General features: G+C 37.6%; 4 protein-coding genes across 5 annotated transcripts; 2 read left to right on the top strand and 2 right to left on the bottom strand.

Annotated features, from left to right (window-relative positions):
* The first annotated feature begins 995 nt into the window (after window positions 1-995).
* On the top strand, window positions 996-4,268 carry LOC121777234 (aldehyde dehydrogenase family 3 member F1-like). 2 transcript variants are annotated; one of them, XM_042174415.1, is made up of 10 exons: window positions 996-1,499; window positions 1,838-1,906; window positions 2,306-2,402; window positions 2,483-2,689; window positions 2,775-2,881; window positions 3,001-3,105; window positions 3,186-3,358; window positions 3,436-3,526; window positions 3,614-3,763; window positions 3,842-4,268. In XM_042174415.1, exons 1-10 carry the CDS (start codon window positions 1,314-1,316, stop codon window positions 4,100-4,102), a joined length of 1,446 nt encoding a protein of 481 aa, XP_042030349.1. In that variant the 5' UTR covers window positions 996-1,313; the 3' UTR covers window positions 4,103-4,268. The 2 variants fall into 2 exon arrangements, with proteins under 2 accessions (XP_042030349.1, XP_042030348.1); XM_042174414.1 differs by having other exon boundaries at window positions 998-1,499; window positions 2,760-2,881.
* Window positions 4,269-5,513: 1,245 nt separating this feature from the next.
* Window positions 5,514-11,883, bottom strand: LOC121777536. Its single transcript, XM_042174822.1, has 13 exons — window positions 11,647-11,883; window positions 11,386-11,544; window positions 10,855-11,106; window positions 10,636-10,755; window positions 9,823-9,903; window positions 9,509-9,604; window positions 9,190-9,285; window positions 8,717-8,770; window positions 8,414-8,617; window positions 7,703-7,828; window positions 7,249-7,314; window positions 6,498-6,797; window positions 5,514-6,312 (listed from the first exon to the last, which is right to left on the bottom strand). Exons 1-13 carry the CDS (start codon window positions 11,707-11,709, stop codon window positions 5,839-5,841), a joined length of 2,091 nt encoding a protein of 696 aa, XP_042030756.1. The 5' UTR covers window positions 11,710-11,883; the 3' UTR covers window positions 5,514-5,838.
* A 631-nt stretch (window positions 11,884-12,514) lies between these two features.
* Window positions 12,515-13,620, top strand: LOC121777145 (thioredoxin H1-like). The gene is made up of 3 exons (XM_042174291.1): window positions 12,515-12,669; window positions 13,184-13,306; window positions 13,384-13,620. Exons 1-3 carry the CDS (start codon window positions 12,574-12,576, stop codon window positions 13,528-13,530), a joined length of 366 nt encoding a protein of 121 aa, XP_042030225.1. The 5' UTR covers window positions 12,515-12,573; the 3' UTR covers window positions 13,531-13,620.
* Window positions 13,536-18,755, bottom strand: LOC121777144 (beta-galactosidase 3-like). Its single transcript, XM_042174290.1, has 19 exons — window positions 18,221-18,755; window positions 18,000-18,095; window positions 17,788-17,900; window positions 17,489-17,555; window positions 17,288-17,380; window positions 17,029-17,172; window positions 16,785-16,873; window positions 16,581-16,686; window positions 16,383-16,470; window positions 16,094-16,212; window positions 15,849-16,013; window positions 15,590-15,768; window positions 15,391-15,500; window positions 15,186-15,295; window positions 14,908-15,018; window positions 14,711-14,824; window positions 14,422-14,624; window positions 14,000-14,336; window positions 13,536-13,908 (listed from the first exon to the last, which is right to left on the bottom strand). Exons 1-19 carry the CDS (start codon window positions 18,383-18,385, stop codon window positions 13,789-13,791), a joined length of 2,529 nt encoding a protein of 842 aa, XP_042030224.1. The 5' UTR covers window positions 18,386-18,755; the 3' UTR covers window positions 13,536-13,788.
* Window positions 18,756-21,655: the final 2,900 nt, after the last annotated feature.

Genomic DNA, 21,655 nt, shown 5'->3' on the forward strand with positions numbered 1-21,655 from the left:
CTAATCTCTTCTTAGGTAAGAGAGAATTATCACAAACACTGCAACCATACCAATAGGTAGCCAAAGCCTATTTAGGTTGTGAATACGTTTTTCTTCTTACTAGATCTGACCAAGTCCCCTACTAGAAAACTCATGAGGACTCATCGAATTTCCCTACTTTGACCTTCTTAGTAAGAATCCTTAAACTTGTTTATTATATTTCAATAAATAAATCATTATATTATATTATTTATTCTCATAATTAGGTAAACAAGTGGACGTAGTGTTTCTTGTATACATGCACAAGTTAACTGTACAAAGACATATACGCTCGAAGCATCTTTTAGTATACAAACCTCAACACCCTGGACCAAGCAGTGCCTATACCTCGGTACTTTTCCATTGAAGTGTTTTGGTGGCTTGACATGTTATTCCATTCCATTATATACCATTATATATTGAATGAATGAAGGTACTATTACCTAAATACTGAAATGATTCATTATTGTAATTACCTAATTACCTAAATCCTAATGATGTCATTTTACCATTTATAATTTATGTCGAATGTCGATGATACGAAAGTCCAATGTTATACTCCTTCCGTCTAAATTCAAATGGAATGTTTACTACTCAGACACAAAATTTTATACTACTTTTTATTTTATGAATTAAATGAATATATAACAAAGCACGAAAGAGAATAAAATATAAATAATAATGCTTACATTTTAAAAAATATGCTAAATAGAATAGGATATAGTAAACACATAATTTTATAATACTAAATTTTATAATATGAATTAAATGAATATATAATAAAACACGAAAGAGAATAAAATATAAATAATAATGCTTACATTTAAAAAAAATAGTATGCTAAATGGAATAGGATATTGGAAGTCTCCAAAAATGTAAACTCACTTCTTGTAGTAGCTAACCTAAAGTTATGGAATAAAGCAATCACATTTTAGTTAACTGCCCAACACAATTTAACTCTAAAATATAAGATTGAAACTGTATGACAAAAAAAATCTCCCAAAAAAAATACTTGCTCGTAAAGTTCTATTCGAATCGTTGAAGCTAAAATTTCGAAATAATACGATTAATCATTAACTAAGGAAACAGTCCCAAGAAAAGATGCAAGATCAAAACTGCAGTCGCTCAAAATTGACGTCGGATCAGCTGAAAATTTTGGCCAAGTTGGTTGGGGGTTTCCGTCAATCAATTCCAGCACACAAAAATCAAAATTGTGCATTTATTACCAAGTGTAGAATCACCAAATCTCGAACAATCTCGCTTTCTTTCTTCTCAAAGCTGAATCGCTTCGGAAAATGGAGGATTTCCAAGGCTTAATCGGGCTGCGACGGGCTTTCCGGGCCGGGAAAACCAGGGGGATCGAGTGGAGAATGGGCCAGCTTCGGGCCCTTTTGAAGCTCGTTGCAGATAACAAGGCCCGGTTTTTTGAAGCTCTTGAGCAAGATCTTGGAAAACACCCTGTTGAAGCTTATCGAGATGAGGTTTTTTTTGTTAATCTTTTATCAAGATTGAATTTTTTTCTTATTTATATAAAGGTGTGTGGTGTTAATTTGAGTTTTTTTTATTTGTTTATGTGGATATGAATTTGGTGCGAAGGTTTGATTTGAATACTTTTGCCTATTTAGTATCAAGATTGGATTTTTTGTATATAGCCACGTGAAGAAAATTTCAATTTCTGATTTGTTTATGTAGAAAAGAATTTAATATAAAGGTTGGTTTGTTTACCTATGCTAAGATTTGGTGGTTTTTTTATCTGATTTTTGTGCTTCAGTCATTAATAGTAAATTTTTCTTATTTGTTTCTTGATTTTGTGGGACAGATTGGTGTGCTGAAGAAATCAGCAGATCACGCTTTGCTTAACATCAAGAAATGGATGGCTCCAAAAAAGGTTGGATTTTTTTTACAATTATAGTGTGTTAAGGCAAAGCCATTGCTACTCGTCTCGTGTTTCGTTTCATCGGTGCGGGTTATGCTTTGTAGAACCGAATCATCGGTAAGCTTGAGACTGAGATGATACTCGAAGATGTGATCTGATCTCAAAGATGATTTGATTTTCTATATTATGAACTAGGCTAGGTAGAAAGAGATGAGAATAAAGATTTGATTTTTAAGATTATGAGTATGTTGACATGAATGAATTGTTGAGGCAGGGCTAGAAAGAGATGAATCTGATCATCTACTATAACATTTCTTGATACTACAAGGATTAGTAAGAGAGAAACTGTTTGCGATAGATAGGATGCGTATATTCACAGACACGTGATTGTGGATGGCGTATCGTGTCCAGGGCCATCTTCCGTTGCTTTTGTTCCCAGCAAGAGCAGAAGTGCTGCCTGAGCCACTCGGGACTGTGCTCATATTTGGGTCGTGGAATTTTCCGATCAGTAAGTTTCCCTATCCGGATAGCGGAGAGTATGAATGAACACTCGTGCTCAAGTTTATGGTGTTGGCATTTGATAATTAGGTCTTACGCTGGATCCTTTAGTCGGGGCTATATCTGCTGGAAACACGGTGGTAGTGAAGCCCTCTGAGCTAGCTCCAGCGTGCTCGTCTCTGATTTGTCAAACGATCCCTTTATACTTGGACAGGGAAGCCATCCGAGTCGTTGAAGGTGGAAGTGATGTTGCTGATAAACTGCTGCAGCAACAATGGGATAAGATATTCTTCACAGGTATCTTAAAATCGCGATGTAGATTGTGTTTGGTTTTCGACTATTATGATTTTCTTGATCGCTTCTGCAGGGAATCCACGAGTAGGCAGGATAGTCATGGCTGCAGCAGCAAAGCATTTGACACCGGTGACTCTGGAGCTCGGAGGGAAATGCCCGGTCATTCTCGACTCCTTCACCGAGTCGGACTTAAAGGTTTGTCCCACCTATCTAACCTCAAAAAAATGTAACACACACGAGGAGGATTCGTTATCCTATTCGTCTCTAAAAGGATGTTTTACCTCTAGCTCGTGCTGTTTGTTTGATTGCTGTAGGTGGTCGTGAAGAGAATAGTCGGGGGGAAGTGGGGTCCCTGCGCGGGACAGGCCTGCATCGGGGTTGATTATCTGCTCGTGCAACAGAAGCAAGCTCCACATCTGGTAACTAGGCAAACTCTGCTCTCGGTTCATGAATTTGCACGACGACTGATCAGTTCTAACTCGATGACAATGTGCTCCAGATCGAATCACTCAAGGCGTGCATCAAGAAATTCTACGGTGACAATGTGAAGAGCTTGCAAAGCATCTGCAGGATCGTGAACAATAATCATTTTGATAGGTTATGCAGCCTTCTCGAGGAGCCCAGCGTGGCAGCCTCTGTCGTATATGGTGGCTCACTCGACAGAGAGAATCTGTAAGTTATTCCAGTCCTCTGCCGCGTCTCTGTCTTTCTTGCATGTAGAGAAATATCTAAGTCGTTTAACGTGTCAGGATTATCGAGCCCACGATTCTGCTGGATCCCCCTGTCGATGCTCCAATCATGACAGACGAAATCTTTGGCCCATTGCTTCCAATCATCACAGTATAAGATCAACTCATACAACAAAGGCCTCTCTGTGTCTTCTTTTGATCACTTGATTTGATAAGAAACCTTTGTTCTTAATTGCAGCTGGATAAGATCGAAGACAGCATCGATTTCATCAATGCTCGACCGAAGCCTCTTGCTATCTATGCATTCACTCACAACAACAAGCTGAAGGATCAGATTCTGCAGGAAACTTCATCAGGAAGTGTGACATTCAACGATACCATGATTCAGGTAAACGTTAACTTCATCCCCGATCGATGCTGGAGGAGAAAAGGGATTCACGGTTTGGTGTTTTTTTCGTTGGTGCAGTTCATATGCGATTCACTGCCGTTTGGAGGGGTGGGGCAGAGCGGATTCGGGAGGTACCACGGGAAGTACTCGTTCGACACGTTCAGCCACGAGAAGGCGGTGTTGCACCGGAGTTTCTACCTGGAGCTCGAGCCGAGGTACCCTCCTTGGAATGACTTCAAGCTGGAGTTCATAAGATTGGCTTACAACTTTGAGTATGTTGGGCTGTTGCTTCTCCTGCTGGGGCTGAGGAGAAGATACACTTCTAGCAGAGGCCATTGATTGATAATGCTGGAAAAAATGTGTGCCAACTTAGAAACACTATAATCAATCAATAATCAAATAGTAGTATTGTCTAATTCTAGTAATGATTCTTCTTTTTTTTTTCTTCTTGTAATACCCAACTATTTATCATATTATATGATATTATTTCTTATGGTTTTGAACTTGTGAATTTTATTTCCAAATATTTTATAGATTGCCCAATATATACCGATAATGTGCGTTATCAAAATACATAGAGTTAAAGTGGTTGTATTAAGTTTATCGGTGAAAGGATTATTTGTTTGTAAATAAATACACTGCCTTTAATATTTTCTGATTTTTTCATAATTTTATTTTTTATTATAAATACAGGAACTTAGCATTTTTTTTATTTTTTCGCCCGACAAAATATTTTAGCCCAATTAAAGCTAATGTGGGGTCACTAAGGATATTACCATCTCTGGTGAAAAATTCTAGATAACAACAAAAGTTTCATTCGTTTTTCAGCTTCAATACTAGTCGCTAGACCTGCCCAAGGTTTACCGAACCTGCAGTTAAAATGTTACGGTTCTGAATCGAAACCGTGAGAATTTACCCGAACCGAAACCGTCAATTTTTGTACCGTGGTTCGGTTCAGGTTCAAAAATTTTCGAGCCGAAACCGCCTGTTTCGGGCGGTTCCAAACCGGAACCGCGTAAAATCACCGTAAAACTGTGAAACCAAGCTGGAACCGCAAAAAATCGACGGTTCTGAACCGTGAAAACCCGTAAAAAACCACCGAAAACCGTCGATTCGGAACTGAAACCGGTGGTTTTGGAATCGGAACCGTAACCGCGAAAAATCACCGTAAAACTGTGAAACCAAGCCGGAACCGCAAAAAATCGACGGTTCTGAACCGTGAAAACCCGTAAAAAACCACTGAAAACCGTCGATTCGGAACTGAAACCGGTGGTTTTGGAACCGGAACCGCGAAACACCCTCGCGGTTAGGTTTCGATTTGGCAATTTCCAAAATCGGAACCGTCGGTTCCGAAACCGTGGGCACCTCTACTCATCGCCTTTAGCCACAGAGGCACCTCTGACGTACATGTTAGTTTCAATTTAAATAAAAACTATTTTTTGGTGAATAAAAAAATATTGAAAGTTCATGCATTTACAAGCAAATAACCATCGGTGAAATTACTTGTAGTAATAAATTTGAAATAAAATTAGAAAATTAAGGAAATTGATTAATGTCTATTATTATATTTAATTGTTTATTTGTGAGTGTTAGCTTATAGTACTTTATTAGAATCACTGAGATTTAAAAACAATTATGTAATAAGATTTTGTACTCGCAACACACTCGGTTACACTCACATATTGCAAAAAAAAAATGCAGAAAGTAAAGAAAAGAGCATTTTGAATAGGATCATGACCACAATGAAAAATAAGAAAGTATAATGACCTTGCTTTTAAAATTAAAATAATAAAAAGATTCAAATTCAACTATGAAATTATAAACTAAAAATTTGTTTCAAAAGAACAACAATTGCATCACTTTTGCAGACGCATTTAAACTCCAAAAAACAGATTTATAGATATAGATATCGATTTTTCTATCATTCATGGGCAATTTTGTAAAAGCTCACCAGTCGAAGAATGCCGAATCCGAACTCAGGCATCTCTGTTGTTTGCCTTGACAGTGACTGCGATGCTTCTCCTCTGCATGCTATTGATCCCATCTTTCTACCTAGTCATTGTTAGTGAGGTTTGCTAGAGTGGCTGTGACGACATACGAGGCTTTCCCTTGCCGGAATTTAGGTATTGGGAGACAAATAGCACTCCCATCACCACGATGAGGCAGCCCACGAGCGTGCTGAAGAATAATGCCCCTGGTTGTCTCGTCTGGACAAAACCATACACCCCGCTAGAGGTTACGAGAATGAGATCTGTCAGTCCATCGTTCGAGAAGTCATCACAAACCAAAGAGTGTGTCGGAGGTGCAGGGAGATCCACAGAAGTCAGCAAAGCTCCACCGGGCGATAGCACAACAGCTTCTTGATCCCCTGCTGCAAGAATCACAACTTGGCTGTCTTGTTGGCGAAGTGGAAATGGCTTTAGCGTGGGAATGACGGTAGATTCTGTCATCCCAGATGGAGATGGAAGGTTCGACCATGTAGCGCCTGTCAGGAGTTGCCAATTCCAAATGGCATCATGTCCGTGCAAGCCTGGAGAGTATGATGTGACCTGAAACATATGTACCGAGTAATACTTTGGAAGTTTCTTGCATATTTAGTAGAAATAGAACAGGTGAATTCGAGATTCCAAACTTTTTACGACCGTAGACATGTTGATGACATGAACAGAAACTTCATCCGTAGGAGCATGTAAGTTGTAAGGAGAATTAAATACATAGAGACAGCACTGCATACCTCGCCTCGATTTGTTAGGAAGATAACATCACCATGGCTTCCCTTACGATGTTTGTGGCCATCATTTGTTGGGATCATAATGGGTGCTGCAACCTCCAAAGAACTCAAATCTGGGTGTCGACCGAAACCTTTAGAGAACTCCCCATGTTGGAATATATTAAAAGGGCGATGATGACATATAGAGGCATTGAAAAGTTGTTCCCGAACTGGGACGCCTGATGTAGCAACTGCCCAACAGGGGCGCAGCACTTCAATGGATCCACTCACAACAGTCTGCTCAGCACCATTTGCCCCAACCACCTTATGGGTGAAACCAAACGCAGAAAGAGTCATCAATAACATGACAAAGCCACTTTGATTAGTCTAAATTCGTATATTAATGCACTGGTAATCATAAAATCTTCAGCCATCATAAAAAAAAATTAGGCACCACCCTCAACTAGGGTTGAAATGATGAACAGCTTACAGCTAAGAAGTAATGTGGCCGAACTGAATATAGCTGTTTCATATGTGTTGGTTCCTAATTAAAATTACTTAATCAACTTTTAAAAAGCTAAAACTCTTTGGAAGTTAAGGTGGAAAGAAGGGAACATTGGACGTAACTTCTATTTTCCTACAAAATATCAGATGAAAAAGTTATTCGTATCATTAAAAACAGAAGTCCATCTATTCAGGGTGTCAAGCATCACATTCTCTGCTATCATGGAAAACGTAAAGGCCATGGAAATCGAGGCAAAAGTTAAAAGATCACCTGGATATGATCTAGAACACCATCTCCATTAATATCAGCATGAAGTCCGCCTTCTTGAAGATGCAGCTGATTACAAAATCAATAATCAATTCAATACATGAAATCATGAGGTACAAAGAAAACAAGACATACAGGACAAGCTTGAGTTAAGGCATCTCTATCCAGGAAATGAATTTAGAAATAGTTGTGATGCTACAATTGAATCACAACAAAATCACTTGAACCTTCACAGATGATTATAGTTTCTCTTATAGACAGTGAACATCAAAATATACCCCAGAACATTTTGTCGCCCACCCACACATAAGAAAGAGCTTCAATAATATACTTAGCACTAGCAGTTAGCACACAAAAAGCTTTAATTTCCAAATTATCGTACTCTTCTATGCATGTGCGTATTATGAGATTTTATAAAAATCTAAGAATCAATCTTTCTCCATCTCTGATTTTTCACCTTACATAGTGTGCGCCCAGATGCCAGATGAACAGCTTCAATCCCTTCCTTTTCATGAGCAACAACAACATTAGGTACCCACCACAACTGAGTATAATTTGTTATGGTAGGTATGTAAGGCATATTCTGCAGAGTCAAATCAAGTCATCAGAAAATACGAAAATGAATACTGTCAAAAGGCCAATGTAACATGAATATGATTATCAGCAACTGCAACTGTGCACGTTCACAGGATTGCAACTTCCATGTCAAACCCATTAAACCCCAAACTCTTTGCTAGCAACTAAATGATCATAGCCTACATCTTCCTTAAAATCTACTATTATTTGGAACCCGAAACATTAACAAAAAACCTATACTTAATGATTATAGGATTAAGCATCACGTGTAAAGATAAAAGTTTCTCAACAACACACTGTACTCTAAGGTTTACATACTACAAGCATCTTACTGTTACCAGTGGGTAAACGAGAAGAAAAAGGAAATTAAATGCTCCCTCCGTCCCACAAGAATATGCACTTTCCAATTTTGAAAATTCTCTCTCTCTAACAAGGTGGGACACATTTTCCACTAACAATACTTTAATTACTTTTTCTCTCTACCTCTCTCTTACTTTACCAATTTTGCATTAACACTCGTGCCGAACCCAAAGTGCATAATCTTTGGGGACGGAGGGAGTAATATATTCTGAAAGAAATATTGAAATCTCACTTTCTTTGTTTTTGCTGATTTAGCCATGTTAACTGTCTTGTCAATGACAGTAGAGATCTTTTTTGTCACATCCTTTCCGGGAGATTGCTTTTCCTCAGGCTTGTGTAAAGGGTAGTTAGTTGTCTTGCCAGGTAATTTCTTCAATGTTCTCCTCTTGTGACGCCTGAAATGTGCCAGCTTTAGCACAGTGTCTTCCCGATGTTCCTGATAAGATACAATCCACAGTTGTCAGGATCATGAAAAATGGACTTTATCATAATATATTTTGCATTGGGAATGAGAGAACAAAAAGACCCAACATACCCAACGGTGTGGCATGATCCCCAGAATAGATTCTCTAAACTCCCTGCACTCAAACTACAGCAGGCAACAATGAAATAATTAATTACTTGTCTATCAATTATGCCAATAGAACTGAAAGAATATCTTACAGATAATGACATTTCTCTTACACAGGACATACATATAAGATCTCAATAATATTTGGCCAAGTACTTGAAATGATTATTAAAAGAATGTGAATTTATGCAAAAAGACTTTGTCCACACTTCGGATGTGTCACAATTACAAATAGCAATGCCGAGTAAATAAAGTTGTATAAGCAGAGAATAATCAACTTCTCCTCATCCCCCAAAACCTTCCCAAAAAAATCAACTTTCATACTCTCTCCAAAATACACTTGACAAGAAGTCTGAAGTCATGGGAGCAATCAATCATCTTCACCGAAAAAAGTATCAATCATCAGCATTTTAATCAAATTTTACATAGTAGCTAACCTCTCCAGGATGACGGGTATTTAACGCATGGACGTCGAGTTTGTAGTTGTGCTGTGGAATCAATTGTGCTGCATCAGATGCTTGAGCCTCAATGTTCTGCAAGACAGGCAATTTTAAATCAGCCTGAGGACGAATTACAAATAAGAGGTGGGAGGGTAAAAAGGATAGCGCGTTTTAGTAGTTAATTATGTTACACATGCTACTATTATGATCTTAGTAACTGTTAGTCAGAATGAAATTAATGAATCACAAAAAACTTGTATTAGGAAATGGAATCGATCAATCAAAAGAATGTATATTGATTAAAATAAACGCGTACCTCTTTTTTCCTGGTCCATCGCAGTTCTCCACTCCGACCAGAAAAGGCATAAAAAGCGAAGTGCCGTAAATCTACTGTTCCTGCACTTTCAGACTCCTGAAAACACAAAGAGTAAGTATACATAATCCATGCAAAGTAATAAACTGATTACAAATAAAACATGCAAACTGAGAGACAACTAATTTTGGGGTACCTAGAAAAAACATACAGATAATTGTATCTCCTGTAGCTAGATCAACTGTTTTGGGTTTTTCATCCATTCAACAAAATAAAAATCATAATTTCTTAAGTATCAACATCATGACTGTTCTTACATCCTTTTCTGTGGCACTTCTTCTGTGTTCCTCAGCCTTTTTCTCAGCCATCTCAATCTCCTCAAAAGGATCAATATGCATCTGGGATTACAAATAAAGATAAAAGCAATTAGAAATTTAGAATAAAGTACCAATCAAAGAGATAGTAGTCACCTAAAACCAAGCATTCATAAAACATCCTAAGGGGAGTAATGATAGAACTTTCCAGTAAATAAATGCTGATGAATAACAGATTAAGTAACCTCAACTTTATCATAATAAGAGCTAAAAGAACCAGGAAATTTTCAAGACTGATTGAAAGACCAAATAAGTCATACTAAATCACTTCATCGATTGGAAAATTAACAAATGACAACTATATCTAAGATCAGTAAACCTTTCAAGAAATAAACAGTCTGAATACCCGCACACATAACTTTGAAATTTCAGGACTATCTATGTAACTTTTATAGTTTTTTTTTTTTTTTTTTTTTTAAATTAACTTCATATATTTATATCATATATATGAAGGAGGAAATTACAAATCAACTCCTATAACAAGGAGGAAAGACAAATTACGCTACCCATGGTTCGAACTCGAGACCTCCAGGATGGACGCGGTATCCAGCACCCTTTACCGCTAGGCCAAGGGGCTTGGATCCATGTAACTTTTATAGTTGTCTGCATATAATTTAGGCATAATGTTAAAAGGAACTACATATGCAGAAAAACATTACACAGATTGCCTTCCAAATTCTGGTAGTGAAAAAAGAATTTCAATTAGAGCTCCATGCATAAACGATTTAAATATACTCAAAAGGATAAGCAACAAACATGAGGCTGCATCTCCATTCTCCCACCAACAATCACCAAGCCAGCATCTCCATGCCTCAATGTATAATTACTAACCGAGATAGCAATCTCCCTGTGATGAGCATTATGGGGAAAATCTTTCTGGCAGAAGAAAAAAATTGTAATCAGTGTATAATTACTAACCAAGGAGTACATTTGATGGTTATCCATCATAAGAGCAATGTAAATCTTCTGATGCACCTGTAGATTTTCTTCCCATAGCTTCTTGAGGTTGTGGTCAAAGCACATAACAGACCACCCCGATGTCACAACAACTAACACCTGCTTCCTTGCTTCCCTTTTATCGTAGGTTTTTTCAATAACTCCAGTAGCCATTGCCACAGCACGCCTCCCAGTAGCTATGCGGGTTTTGTCAGGCAAAAGAGAGACCTCTGCCAGCACTCGTGCTTCACTAAACCCTTCATCCACACGTCTTGAATGAGGTTCCAAAACCTAATTGCATAATCAACATACAGTTAATTCTCGAACCGGACGCCAATTAGCCTTTAACAAGCAAAAATCAGGACTGCATTCTTATGACTTCTGAAATTCATCTCGATGTTAGTTAAAGCTGGTTTGTTTAGCAACACATCATGGTGGATATCTGTTTCTAGCAAATTCTAAACGACATTTTAGTCTAGCTGCAGTTCATCGACGTTAACCATAACAAACATGCGCACAAGCCGGAGGACAGTTCTCAGACGAAAATCAATACTCAGTACCAAATAATACCTGAATTTTTGCATCGTGCGTAGCTATAAGAACCTCCTTCCTCCCATCGCCGTTCAGATCGGCGACTATCGGCGGCGGGAGGCGGTCTCCCTCGTACTTTATAGGATACTCATCGGAGAGATGGAACCACGCCTCTTTGAACGAGAAATCACCCTCGTGCTACATTCATCAATCAACAATGAGTAACACAATAACAAACTCCATGGAAACCGAGTCAAACAGGCACTCTGCTAGGATTTAACGAACTAATTGAGAGCATACCTGGAGAGAGAAGAAAATCGCGAAAGCCGATAGCATCAGGATTGCTAAATCTCGCTTCCTCATCTTCAATTTCCTCCGGTTCAAAAATTGTTCCTGATTATTGGTAAATAATAGTAAGTGCTACTGCCTACATATGAATGTTTAAGGGATCAATTGCGAGAACATCTCAATCGTCTTCCACAGCTTCTCTGCTTCTTCAGTCTATGGAATGAACGAAACGGGTCACGCTATCAAGTCGACTTCGGATTGCAAATTCATACCCGGTTCACATGGTATATGGTTTAACCCGGCTCAATTATATAAATTAATGATATTTGCATGAAAATACTAGCATGAAATCCGAATTAAAACATCTCCAATCATTTATACTGAACTCAAACCTCAAAAGAATATATTCTCTATATTATGTTTTTTTTATTCACAAAATTTAAAAAGATTTTTTATTTTGCTTTAATGCAAACCTAAAAATAGATATTTTTACTAAAAATAAAAAATGTGATTGGTTTTGGAGTATCATAATTTCCTATCTCATTTTAGATTTTAGTGTAACTGGTCTTATTAGCGGTCATCATAATCCCGTATAAATTTTCTGCAACAAATTGTAATAATAATTCCTTTTATAATATCGAAATAAAATCTTTTTCCTATATATCATTGTCAAATTAAAATATCAATTAAGTTTATGTTGACATTTCAATGTGATCGTGTTGATATTTTTAATTCAATTGAAAAAAAATTAATAAGACACTGAAAAGACAAAGAATGTTATTTTTTGTTGGTAAAGAAGTTAATGTTTTATATGGGTAAATGAATAAAAATTAAAAGCAGCACGGGAAATCCAGCTGGGACATATTTATGTATACATAACTGGGCACAATGCATTAAATCGAATAATAAGTGTTTTTCTTGTTTGAGAAGTTTGGAGAAATGTCTACGTCGGAATCTGAAGGACTAGTGATCGGCTGCCACACTGATGCTACCTGGAACGACCTGCTTCAGAAGGCAATCGACAATAAGAAGTTGGTATGTATATTTCTCTTTTTTTCTACAAATTAGTACTAATTTTTTTTCAATCTATGGCTTTTGCAAGATTTGATTCTATCTGGACTGTTCGACGATTGGAGATCTGTTAACTTATTTTTTTATTTTTAAGATCTGGTTCAGTTTCAGTTTTTTCGATTTATGTGTGAATTCTAGGTTGGATTTTGTCACAGTATTTGCATTCCAAGTATTGAAACACACATTTCTATGTTTATTTTTGGAGTAAATGTTACGAATTTCGTCAAAAACATTCACTTTTTGAAAAGCGGGTCTATAACAAATGAAAATGTCGCCGAAGTAATCTTTTTTTACGGTTCCGAAAAAAAACTAACGGTCAACGCTAATTGCATAGTGGCATGACCGTTAGTTTTTTGACGGAACCGTTAAAAAAGGACCACTCCGGCAAAGATTTTATTTGTTATAGACCTATTTTTCAATTAGTGAATGTTTTAGACCAAATTCATATTTTGGTCATATGTTTCTCTTTCGAATGCAGGTCGTCGTGGATTTCACTGCTTCCTGGTGCAGACCGTGCCGGTTCATAGCTCCTTTCTTAGCGGAGTTGGCTAAAAAATTCCCTGCAGTGATGTTCCTCAAGGTGGATATTGATGAGTTGAAGGTAAATTTAGACCAACACTTGCTCCATTCATTCCCCTTCAATGTTGTTAAATTGTTGTGGTTTTGATGTTTCCGCAGTCCGTTGCTAGTGACTGGGCGGTCAAGGCGATGCCGACCTTCATCTTCCTCAAAGAAGGGAAGATCTTGGACATCATTGTAGGAGCAAAGAAAGAAGAGCTGCAACAGACCATTGCTAAGCACCTCAACGCTACTACTACTGCCTAGAAATGTGCTAGTAATAATCAGTTATTTTTATTTCTCTTGCTGACTAATGTTGACGTTTTATTCAATAAATGCATATGCTTTTTATTCAAAGCTACATAGTTGCCTAGAATTTCATTTCTCCTACACTTAGATTACAAATAGCAAATTTCCTGGTTAACAAAAAACTACCTAGAGCTATGCAATCTGATGCAATAACACCAGCTTCACACAGCACCACTGGATCCCTTTTATTCACCTTTTGCTTCCGCGGTAGATACATTATTTTCGAGAGGCGCATATTGCTTCGACCGAGAGGCGCTTCACAATGTTGGGGCAGGGGTCTTTCCCGAAGTTATTGTTTGATATTGTCACTGAGCATCTTTGCTTCCCTACGCAATTCTGCAAGATTGGGAGAGATAAAATCGTTTAGATTTAGAACGAGGCTCTGTTTAAGCTTTTTTTTTTATGTTTTAGTGGATTTTGATGGTACCTTCTCTAAGATGTCGTATGAGGTCGGAGCATGGCATGTTCCTTGCTGAAAGCTTCCGCAGGTTCCCAAAGGAGTTCCGAAGCTGGCAAACTTGATGGAAGATATCGACTGCCCCAGACCACAGTGAAGGTGAATTTTTGGTTGGCGGAACACTTGTGTTCTGTCATTGCTTTCGATTTGCCATCTCTTACTGTTTGGATGATACTCAGCGACGTCTGCACAAACTGTCGTCACTGACCTCTTGACAAGAGTGATCCCTTTCGGGTCACCTCCAAGTTCTTCAAAGAGCACGAGGAGATTCTGCGTTGGTTTTAGCCATGACCATGGTAGATGATACCTGAATGCATTTCGGATTATGAAGTTCAACAGAAAACAGATCACCACAGTGCTCTAAATTGGTCTGTTTATGAATTTGTTAGTACCATCTTTGAGTTGGTTTTCCACAACCAAATTGACACTTGGGAGGCTTATAGACGCCCGCGTAACTACAGCCGTTGCAGTCACCAGCTGCATATTCGGTCCAGTATCTTCCGAGGCTCTCGCCATTGACCCACAGTTCGCCTTTTCCCATGCTACTCATGTCCAAAGCAAGTGGCTCGTCTCCATCAGGTGTGTCGAAGTACGTCTGCAAAGCAGTAGAGTTTGAGATTTGAAAACATGATTTTACCTTTTTTGATACTTTTTTTTGTTAATTCTTTGTGGGGGATTTACCTTATGCCATGCTAACGGTTGATCTTTCTGTGCACTTAGTGAACCCTTTGTCCAGTCGACGGAAGAAATGCTATTTGGAGAGACGAGATTCATCGTTTCTCCCTTTAGTCCAACCTGCTCGAAAGGAATAGAGTTCACGAGAATGTTCTTTTCAATGAAATCTCTACTTGCAAGAACCAGAGATGCTAGATGTAAACCTTGTATGTCCATTTCACCCACGACAAGTCCAATTTTCCCCGGTCAAGTCCATGCAATACAACGGGAGGCTGCACTCCGGTCATATAGTTTTCAAAATGTCCACCAACATTCTGCAATGGAGAACAATGCAGTCATGAGAGAGAAGTGATGTATCCAGAGATCAATTGATTATTTGGACACTCAATACAATTTCTGAACTCAAAACTCTTAGTAATCATACAACCACGAAACCAATTACAACGAAATTGATAATTATAAAGGGAGAATTCGAACTAACTGGCAGTCCAACTGCGACACTGAGGAGACTAATTTTATTCGATCCAGCACGAAGATTGATTTCCCCTCGAAATGTGAATCTCCTCTTCTCCCTCGTCCCAAAGGCAGAACCTAATGTTGCACCCAACATTAGGTATTAATAATAGAAAACACAACAAGCCATCGTAATATCTATAAAATAAGAAAGACTGCCATATATGGCCTACCGGAAAGCTCTCCATTGACAAAAACATGCAAAGTGTGACCAGCTGACTGAACGATAAGAGTTGGGAGCTCTCCACTGTGAAGAAACGACTCTGATGAGTCAACGTCAATGCTGTAGAAAGAGATTTAACACGTTAACAACATCACGAGGCAGTAAATCTTAGAAAGGTGAGACTCAATCAGCCAAGAAATTTAGCTCACCTAGTTGTGTACCAAAGATAATCACTAGCATCTCTAGTAACATTTATCTGTTCCAAGAGGCCGACAGCAGAAAATGCTGAGCCATCGTCAGAAGAATATAAATCTTCATTATACGTTTCCCAGGAAGACATTTTGCTGTTGCTTGGCAGCATGTCCAATTGTGATGTTTGGACTCCAACCTGGTTCATAATTATTTTCCAATTGTTTATGTAGGTTAATATTTCCTCCAAATTTTGAGTATTTCGCTAAGATTACATACTTTGGCTGTGTTGAAGGCTACGGTCTTGCAGTCGGGAAGGATGCTGATCGACCAAGGAGGCATACTATAATGGACATTATTGAACATCACTTTTGCCGCAGAATTAGTATCATAATTTGCAAGAAAGGCTGCACAATCTCCAGATTCTGAAGAGTATACGTGAGCCTGAAAAAAATGTAGAACTTTCAGTGAAATTTATCAAATAATGAAACCGCATCGACAAACTGTGGAATATAGGTAAAAACCTGCTGAAGGTTTCCTAGTGAAGTCACAGTGGGGTCAGCTGAAACCAAAGCTTTCTCACATAGTTTAATAGCTTTGTGCAGCTCTTTAAGATGACCATACTTAGGTTGCCTGATCAAACCTAACGTTGAAGAATCAAGGATCGAGTTCAGCTATCAGAAAACATTGAGTCTTATGGCATCCATTACTCATTTGCTAGAAACTAGTGCTGCAAAATGGTATTTTGTTTTCTATTTGGGAGCTTGTAATGTTCTTAAGGATGAAATAGAGTTTCAAATCAATGAATGTTACCATATTCGTCAAGTGGAGCATCATAGTCGTAGCTTGTCGTTATAAAAGGGCCTCCAGCGGAGCGTCCAAAATTCGTGCCACCATGATACTGTTCAGACAGTGTAATGAACTCAAATGTTGCAACGAAGACATTTTTCGAGATAATTACAATGAATGTAGTTAGGTGATTTTCAAAAGATGGTAACCATCAAAGCATACCATGTAGTAGTTAACAAATGAGCCCCCATTTTGGATGAATTTAGCTACAGAAAATGCCAAATCTTTAACTGGTCGCTGGTAAATCGGTCCACCGAATTCTGTAAACCTAATTATTGGTTCAAGACAGAGATTAGAAAGGTGAAATGCATTATTAGCTGGGTTAGTTTAGTAATTGAGAAAGATAAAAAATAGGGAACTACACACCAGCCACTCCAAGCCTCGGTCCAGATAGACGGTTTGTAGGGCTTGTTTGGGGAGAAAGTATCGCAATAGAACCCGTTGCACGAATTGATCTACCAAAAGCATAACATAGCTTCAAAATTCAAATGTGTACTTCATTTCGAACTCTTGCACACAAGTAATAATGTTATGCTCGTGTAAGTATGCCAATGTAAATAGTATAACAAGCATGTAAAACAAAAGGCTAATCCTCATTTTTTGTTCTTACCACAGGATCTGGTGCGTCGTCTTCCTTGCACATCACCCAAGGAACACCGGTATTGAGTCCAACAGCCATCTTTGCAGCCCAAGTCACATATTGATGACCAGGCTCGCCAAGTTGCTTCGCTTGTGAACCATACTCATTCTCAATCTGCACAAATAGTCTAATTAGAACTTGAAAACACACTAGCCACACTAATTACAAAGTCATGCCAACAGCCATCATGAGTGGAAGAGTGACACGTTGAAGAGGTGAAAAAACGGACCTGGGAGAGAATAATGGGGCCACCCTGAGATTCATACAGATCTTCGGCCTTCATCATGTCGACTATCTTCTTAGTAAAGCCTTTCATTGCCATCTACCACAAAAGAAGCCATCAAAAGCCATCAAAATGGTACTATTATGCACAGATTCTAACCAATAACAGAAATTACTCCCACTTTAGTAATAGACAGGGAACTGAAACCTTGAATGGCTCATTATCTGTCCTGAAGCTAATCCCCGGCACGTATTTCAGCCAAACAGGAAATCCGCTGTCAGACATAAGACATTGTCAGCGAAAAATCAACAATTCTGCAACTAAGACCTGTTGAACAACTGCTAAAACTTTAAAGTTGTGTGTATTTGTATAATTAAAGACTGGTGAACTGAATGTTAAAACTTTGAAACTGTGTGTGTGTGTGTGCGCGCGCGTGTGTGTGTGTGATTGAATATAGTGGTTGATCTTCATGCCGGTATAAGCAAACAGAAACTTCAAATTCTTACCCAAAATTCCACTCTGCACAAACATAAGGCCCAATTCTAAGATGAGCATATAATCCTGCTTTTTGAATGGCTTTCACAAACCTCACCAAATCATATCTCCCTTCAAAGTTATACTGAAACACACAAATAGCATTCACCAAATACAAATTTAAGCCCAAATTCAGCAAAATAAAGCAAAAATCAACATTCTTTAGAGAGAGAGAGAGAGGTACATGGCCAGGACTAGGTTCATGAGCATTCCAAAACACATAAGTCTCAATCACATCAAGACCTCCATCTTTAGCCTTGTTTATCAGATCTTCCCACATCTAAAACACAAGTAAAAAAGAAGGCATTTCACCAAACACAAACTTCCCTCAAATTATGCACCAAGATCTTCCATTTCACATAAAAAATCGAGAATGTTGTAGAAAAGAGATCAGATATTTAGTACCTCAGGAGTGCTTCTGGGATAATGTATAGAACCAGAAATGAGAATTCTTCTCTGCCCATTGATTATCAGGGCCTTCCTATCATAAGTAACACTGCATTTCACCACCCCACAAACAAGAATCCCCAAAATGCACAACCCAAAAACCCACTTAGAAGATGAACTCATTCTCACATCTAACTCTCCAATCAACCTCAAAACTGGATCTTTTTCCTCTCTCTCTATCTAAGTTGCATGTATAACTGTACTATCAGAGAATCACAGTAGAAATCAAGAATCTTGGAAAAATAATGAGTGTGTGTGTGAGTGGTGAGCAAAGGAGCGTCACAAAACCACAGAATTGAGCATATGCTGCATTTCTACTTCAGGTCAGGACACGAAGCAATAATAGAATGAATGTGTGTGGTGGTGTGAATCTTACTACTAATACATAAAATCTGTATATACAGTTCTAGTCTTGAAGCTGTGACTGAGCAAGCGAGCTGCCTCAAGTGCTCAACACTAAAAGAGGCAATTTTTTGTGGTATGAAAAGTGCTAAAAAAATAGTGAAAGTGGGAACAGAAGAAAAGGGAGGGACACCGACAGCTCGAATGAATCTAAAAATTGGATTAAAATTTAAAATAATTAATAATGGTAATGGAAAGATTTGTCATAAACCAGATTTGCTTTTGGTTAGTGTGTAGTTCTTGAATTTATTACTATAACTATAATAATCCCTTTGTGTGTGAGTTCCATTTTAAAAAGGGTTTATATAATTTTATTAACATATCTATTACTACTACAATTTTATCGATTTAACTAAGCCATTCGAGATGTGTTGCTTTAATGTCAAGAAAGCTAGATATGATGGAATTAAACTTACTTGAAACCTTTTGTAACCAAATTATGTGTTTGAAATTTTTTTAAAAAAAAGTGGAAATTAATCTTTCCATCTAATAACTAATAACGATATGCTTTTTATAAGTTGTAAGTGTATTGAATCACATAGTTATCTGATAGATTCGTTTGAGAGGGTTTCATCATTTAAATGAAGTCGAATGCACTGTTTTTGGTTGCAACATTTTGTTAAGTTCAATGTTTATGGATATGGGATTTATTTTGGGACTATTCGCAACGAATAGATCGATGCAATTAACGAAAAATTGGTCTTTTATGAAGAGAAAAGTGACAAGCAAAAGAAGCACTTTCTAATAGTGTTGAACTATCCGTTGGAAAATGATTATTAGTTGGAAAATTTCTTGCCATGTTGATCATATTTACATTTGTTTCCAATTTATTTGAAATGAAGGCGAGGAAATTCTTAATTATAGGATAACATCCTAGAAAATTATAGATCGAAGCTAAATTTTACTCGAGCTTACATAGAATAAGAGGAGAAGGCGAGATAGTATAATTTTGGAAAGAAAAAAAAGCAATACAGATCCATGATTCAAAAATGGAGGAGGCGGAATATATATTACGGGTTTAGTTTAGGGCAAGCATGGCTATTTTTTCGATATTCAGAGTGGTCGAAAGCGAACGGTGGGGGCGGACAGGTTAATTAATCAAAGTCAATAACAATATTTAATTAATTAATGAATATTTATATATTAAGCACTAGAAATAATAAATTAAAGAGGAAAGCCTAGATTACTCCTAATTTTGGATAAGACAGTCAATCAATATTATTCTACTATAGCGACTGATTATAATACTCCCTCTATCCACGAAAAATAGTCCCATTTTACCATTTTGGGATGTACACAAAAAAAATAGTACTCCTTATTTCTAAAATTGCAAAATTTCTCTATTATACTTTACCTACTTTTTCTCATATCTCCCATATTTTACCTATTTTTCTTTCTATCTCTCTTACTTTATCTATTTTTTCTCATTCTCTCTTATTTTACCAAATCGTCCACAAATGTAACTACTTTTTTATGGACGGAGGGAGTACAAAAAATTTTTGGTACTAGACTAAGGGTAATTTTTGGTACGGTATGATAACGCACCGTAACTTTTTGGTACGGTAACAGTATGAATTTTCTTATACCGTGGTATACCGAAAATACGATATATGCTGAAAGATCGGTATACCACGATACACCGAATCTTCGGTATATACCGAAAGTGGTATATAAATATATACCGAAATAATATACTCCCTTCGTCCGCGAATAGGAGTCCCGGTTCACTTTGACCATAAATGGTAATATGGTCTCACCTTCAACTAACTCACTCCACTTACATTTCATTTAAAACTAACTCATTACACTTTTCGTGCCCTACTTTGCATCAGTGAATGAACCGAATTCTTGCCCCTTAAAAGTTACGAATATAGTACTAACAAATATATGTCACATGAAACATTGGATGACTTTAGCTGCACATATAGTCAACACACGCCTAGCTTTAGAAGAAATATATAATTATATAAGGGGAGATTCATTAGTTTCCCCAAAGGATTGATATTGCTTACTTAATGGCACGACAACTCAGTGGATTTACTTGTAGAAAATATTACGTCGAATCTCTTGGTATCATTGGATTAGATTAGCGATATTTTGTCGTTTTTGTTGTTACACTTTTTGTGCCCAACTTCACATCGGTGAATGAACCGAATTCTCGCCCCTTCGAAGTTAGGAATATAATAATAAATATATGTCACATTAACCATTAGATTACTTTAGCTGGATTTACCTTTAACACGCGCCTTACTTTAGAAGAATATCTAATTATCTGAGTGGAGATTCAATTAATTCCCACAAACGATCGATATTGCTTACTTAATGGAACGACATCTCGATCATGTATACGACGTCGATCTCTTGGTATTGCTAGATTATATTAACCTTATATTTTGTCATTTTTGTTGTTACACTTTTCGTGCCCAACTTCGCATCGGTGAATGAACCGAATTCTCGTCCCTTCGAAGTTAGGAATATAGTAACAAATATATGTCAACACGCGCCTCACATGATCGATATTCCTTACTTAATGGCTTGACAATTCGAGTATGTGGATATATTTGTTGAAATACGACGTCGAATCTCTTGGTATTATTGGATTAGATTAGCCATATATTTTGTCATTTTTGTTGTTATATTTTTCATACCCAACTTCGCATCGGTGAATTGACCGAATCCTCGCACCTTCGAAGTTACCAAAAATATTTTGTCTATCGCGTGTGGATAGCTATTATGTCAATTTGTGGACGTGATGATGAGTGATATGGTCAAAGATATACGTGCGCTGGAGAAAGTGCGGAGTTGATAAGACACATGATCTATTACCTAGAAGAAAGGATGAGACAATCGAAGCTCCTTGAATAGTGAGATGCATACGTGAACGTAAGATAGAGTGTTGCGGGTTGTCCCTCTGTAGCCGAGTTGTATTCTTTTAGGGTTGTCCCACTATAGTTGAGTTATTTCTTTTTTTGGCAAAAAATAAACATATTT

Source organism: Salvia splendens, chromosome 18 (genome assembly GCF_004379255.2).
Source record: "Salvia splendens isolate huo1 chromosome 18, SspV2, whole genome shotgun sequence".
In the NCBI taxonomy this organism is placed as follows: Eukaryota; Viridiplantae; Streptophyta; class Magnoliopsida; order Lamiales; family Lamiaceae; genus Salvia; species Salvia splendens.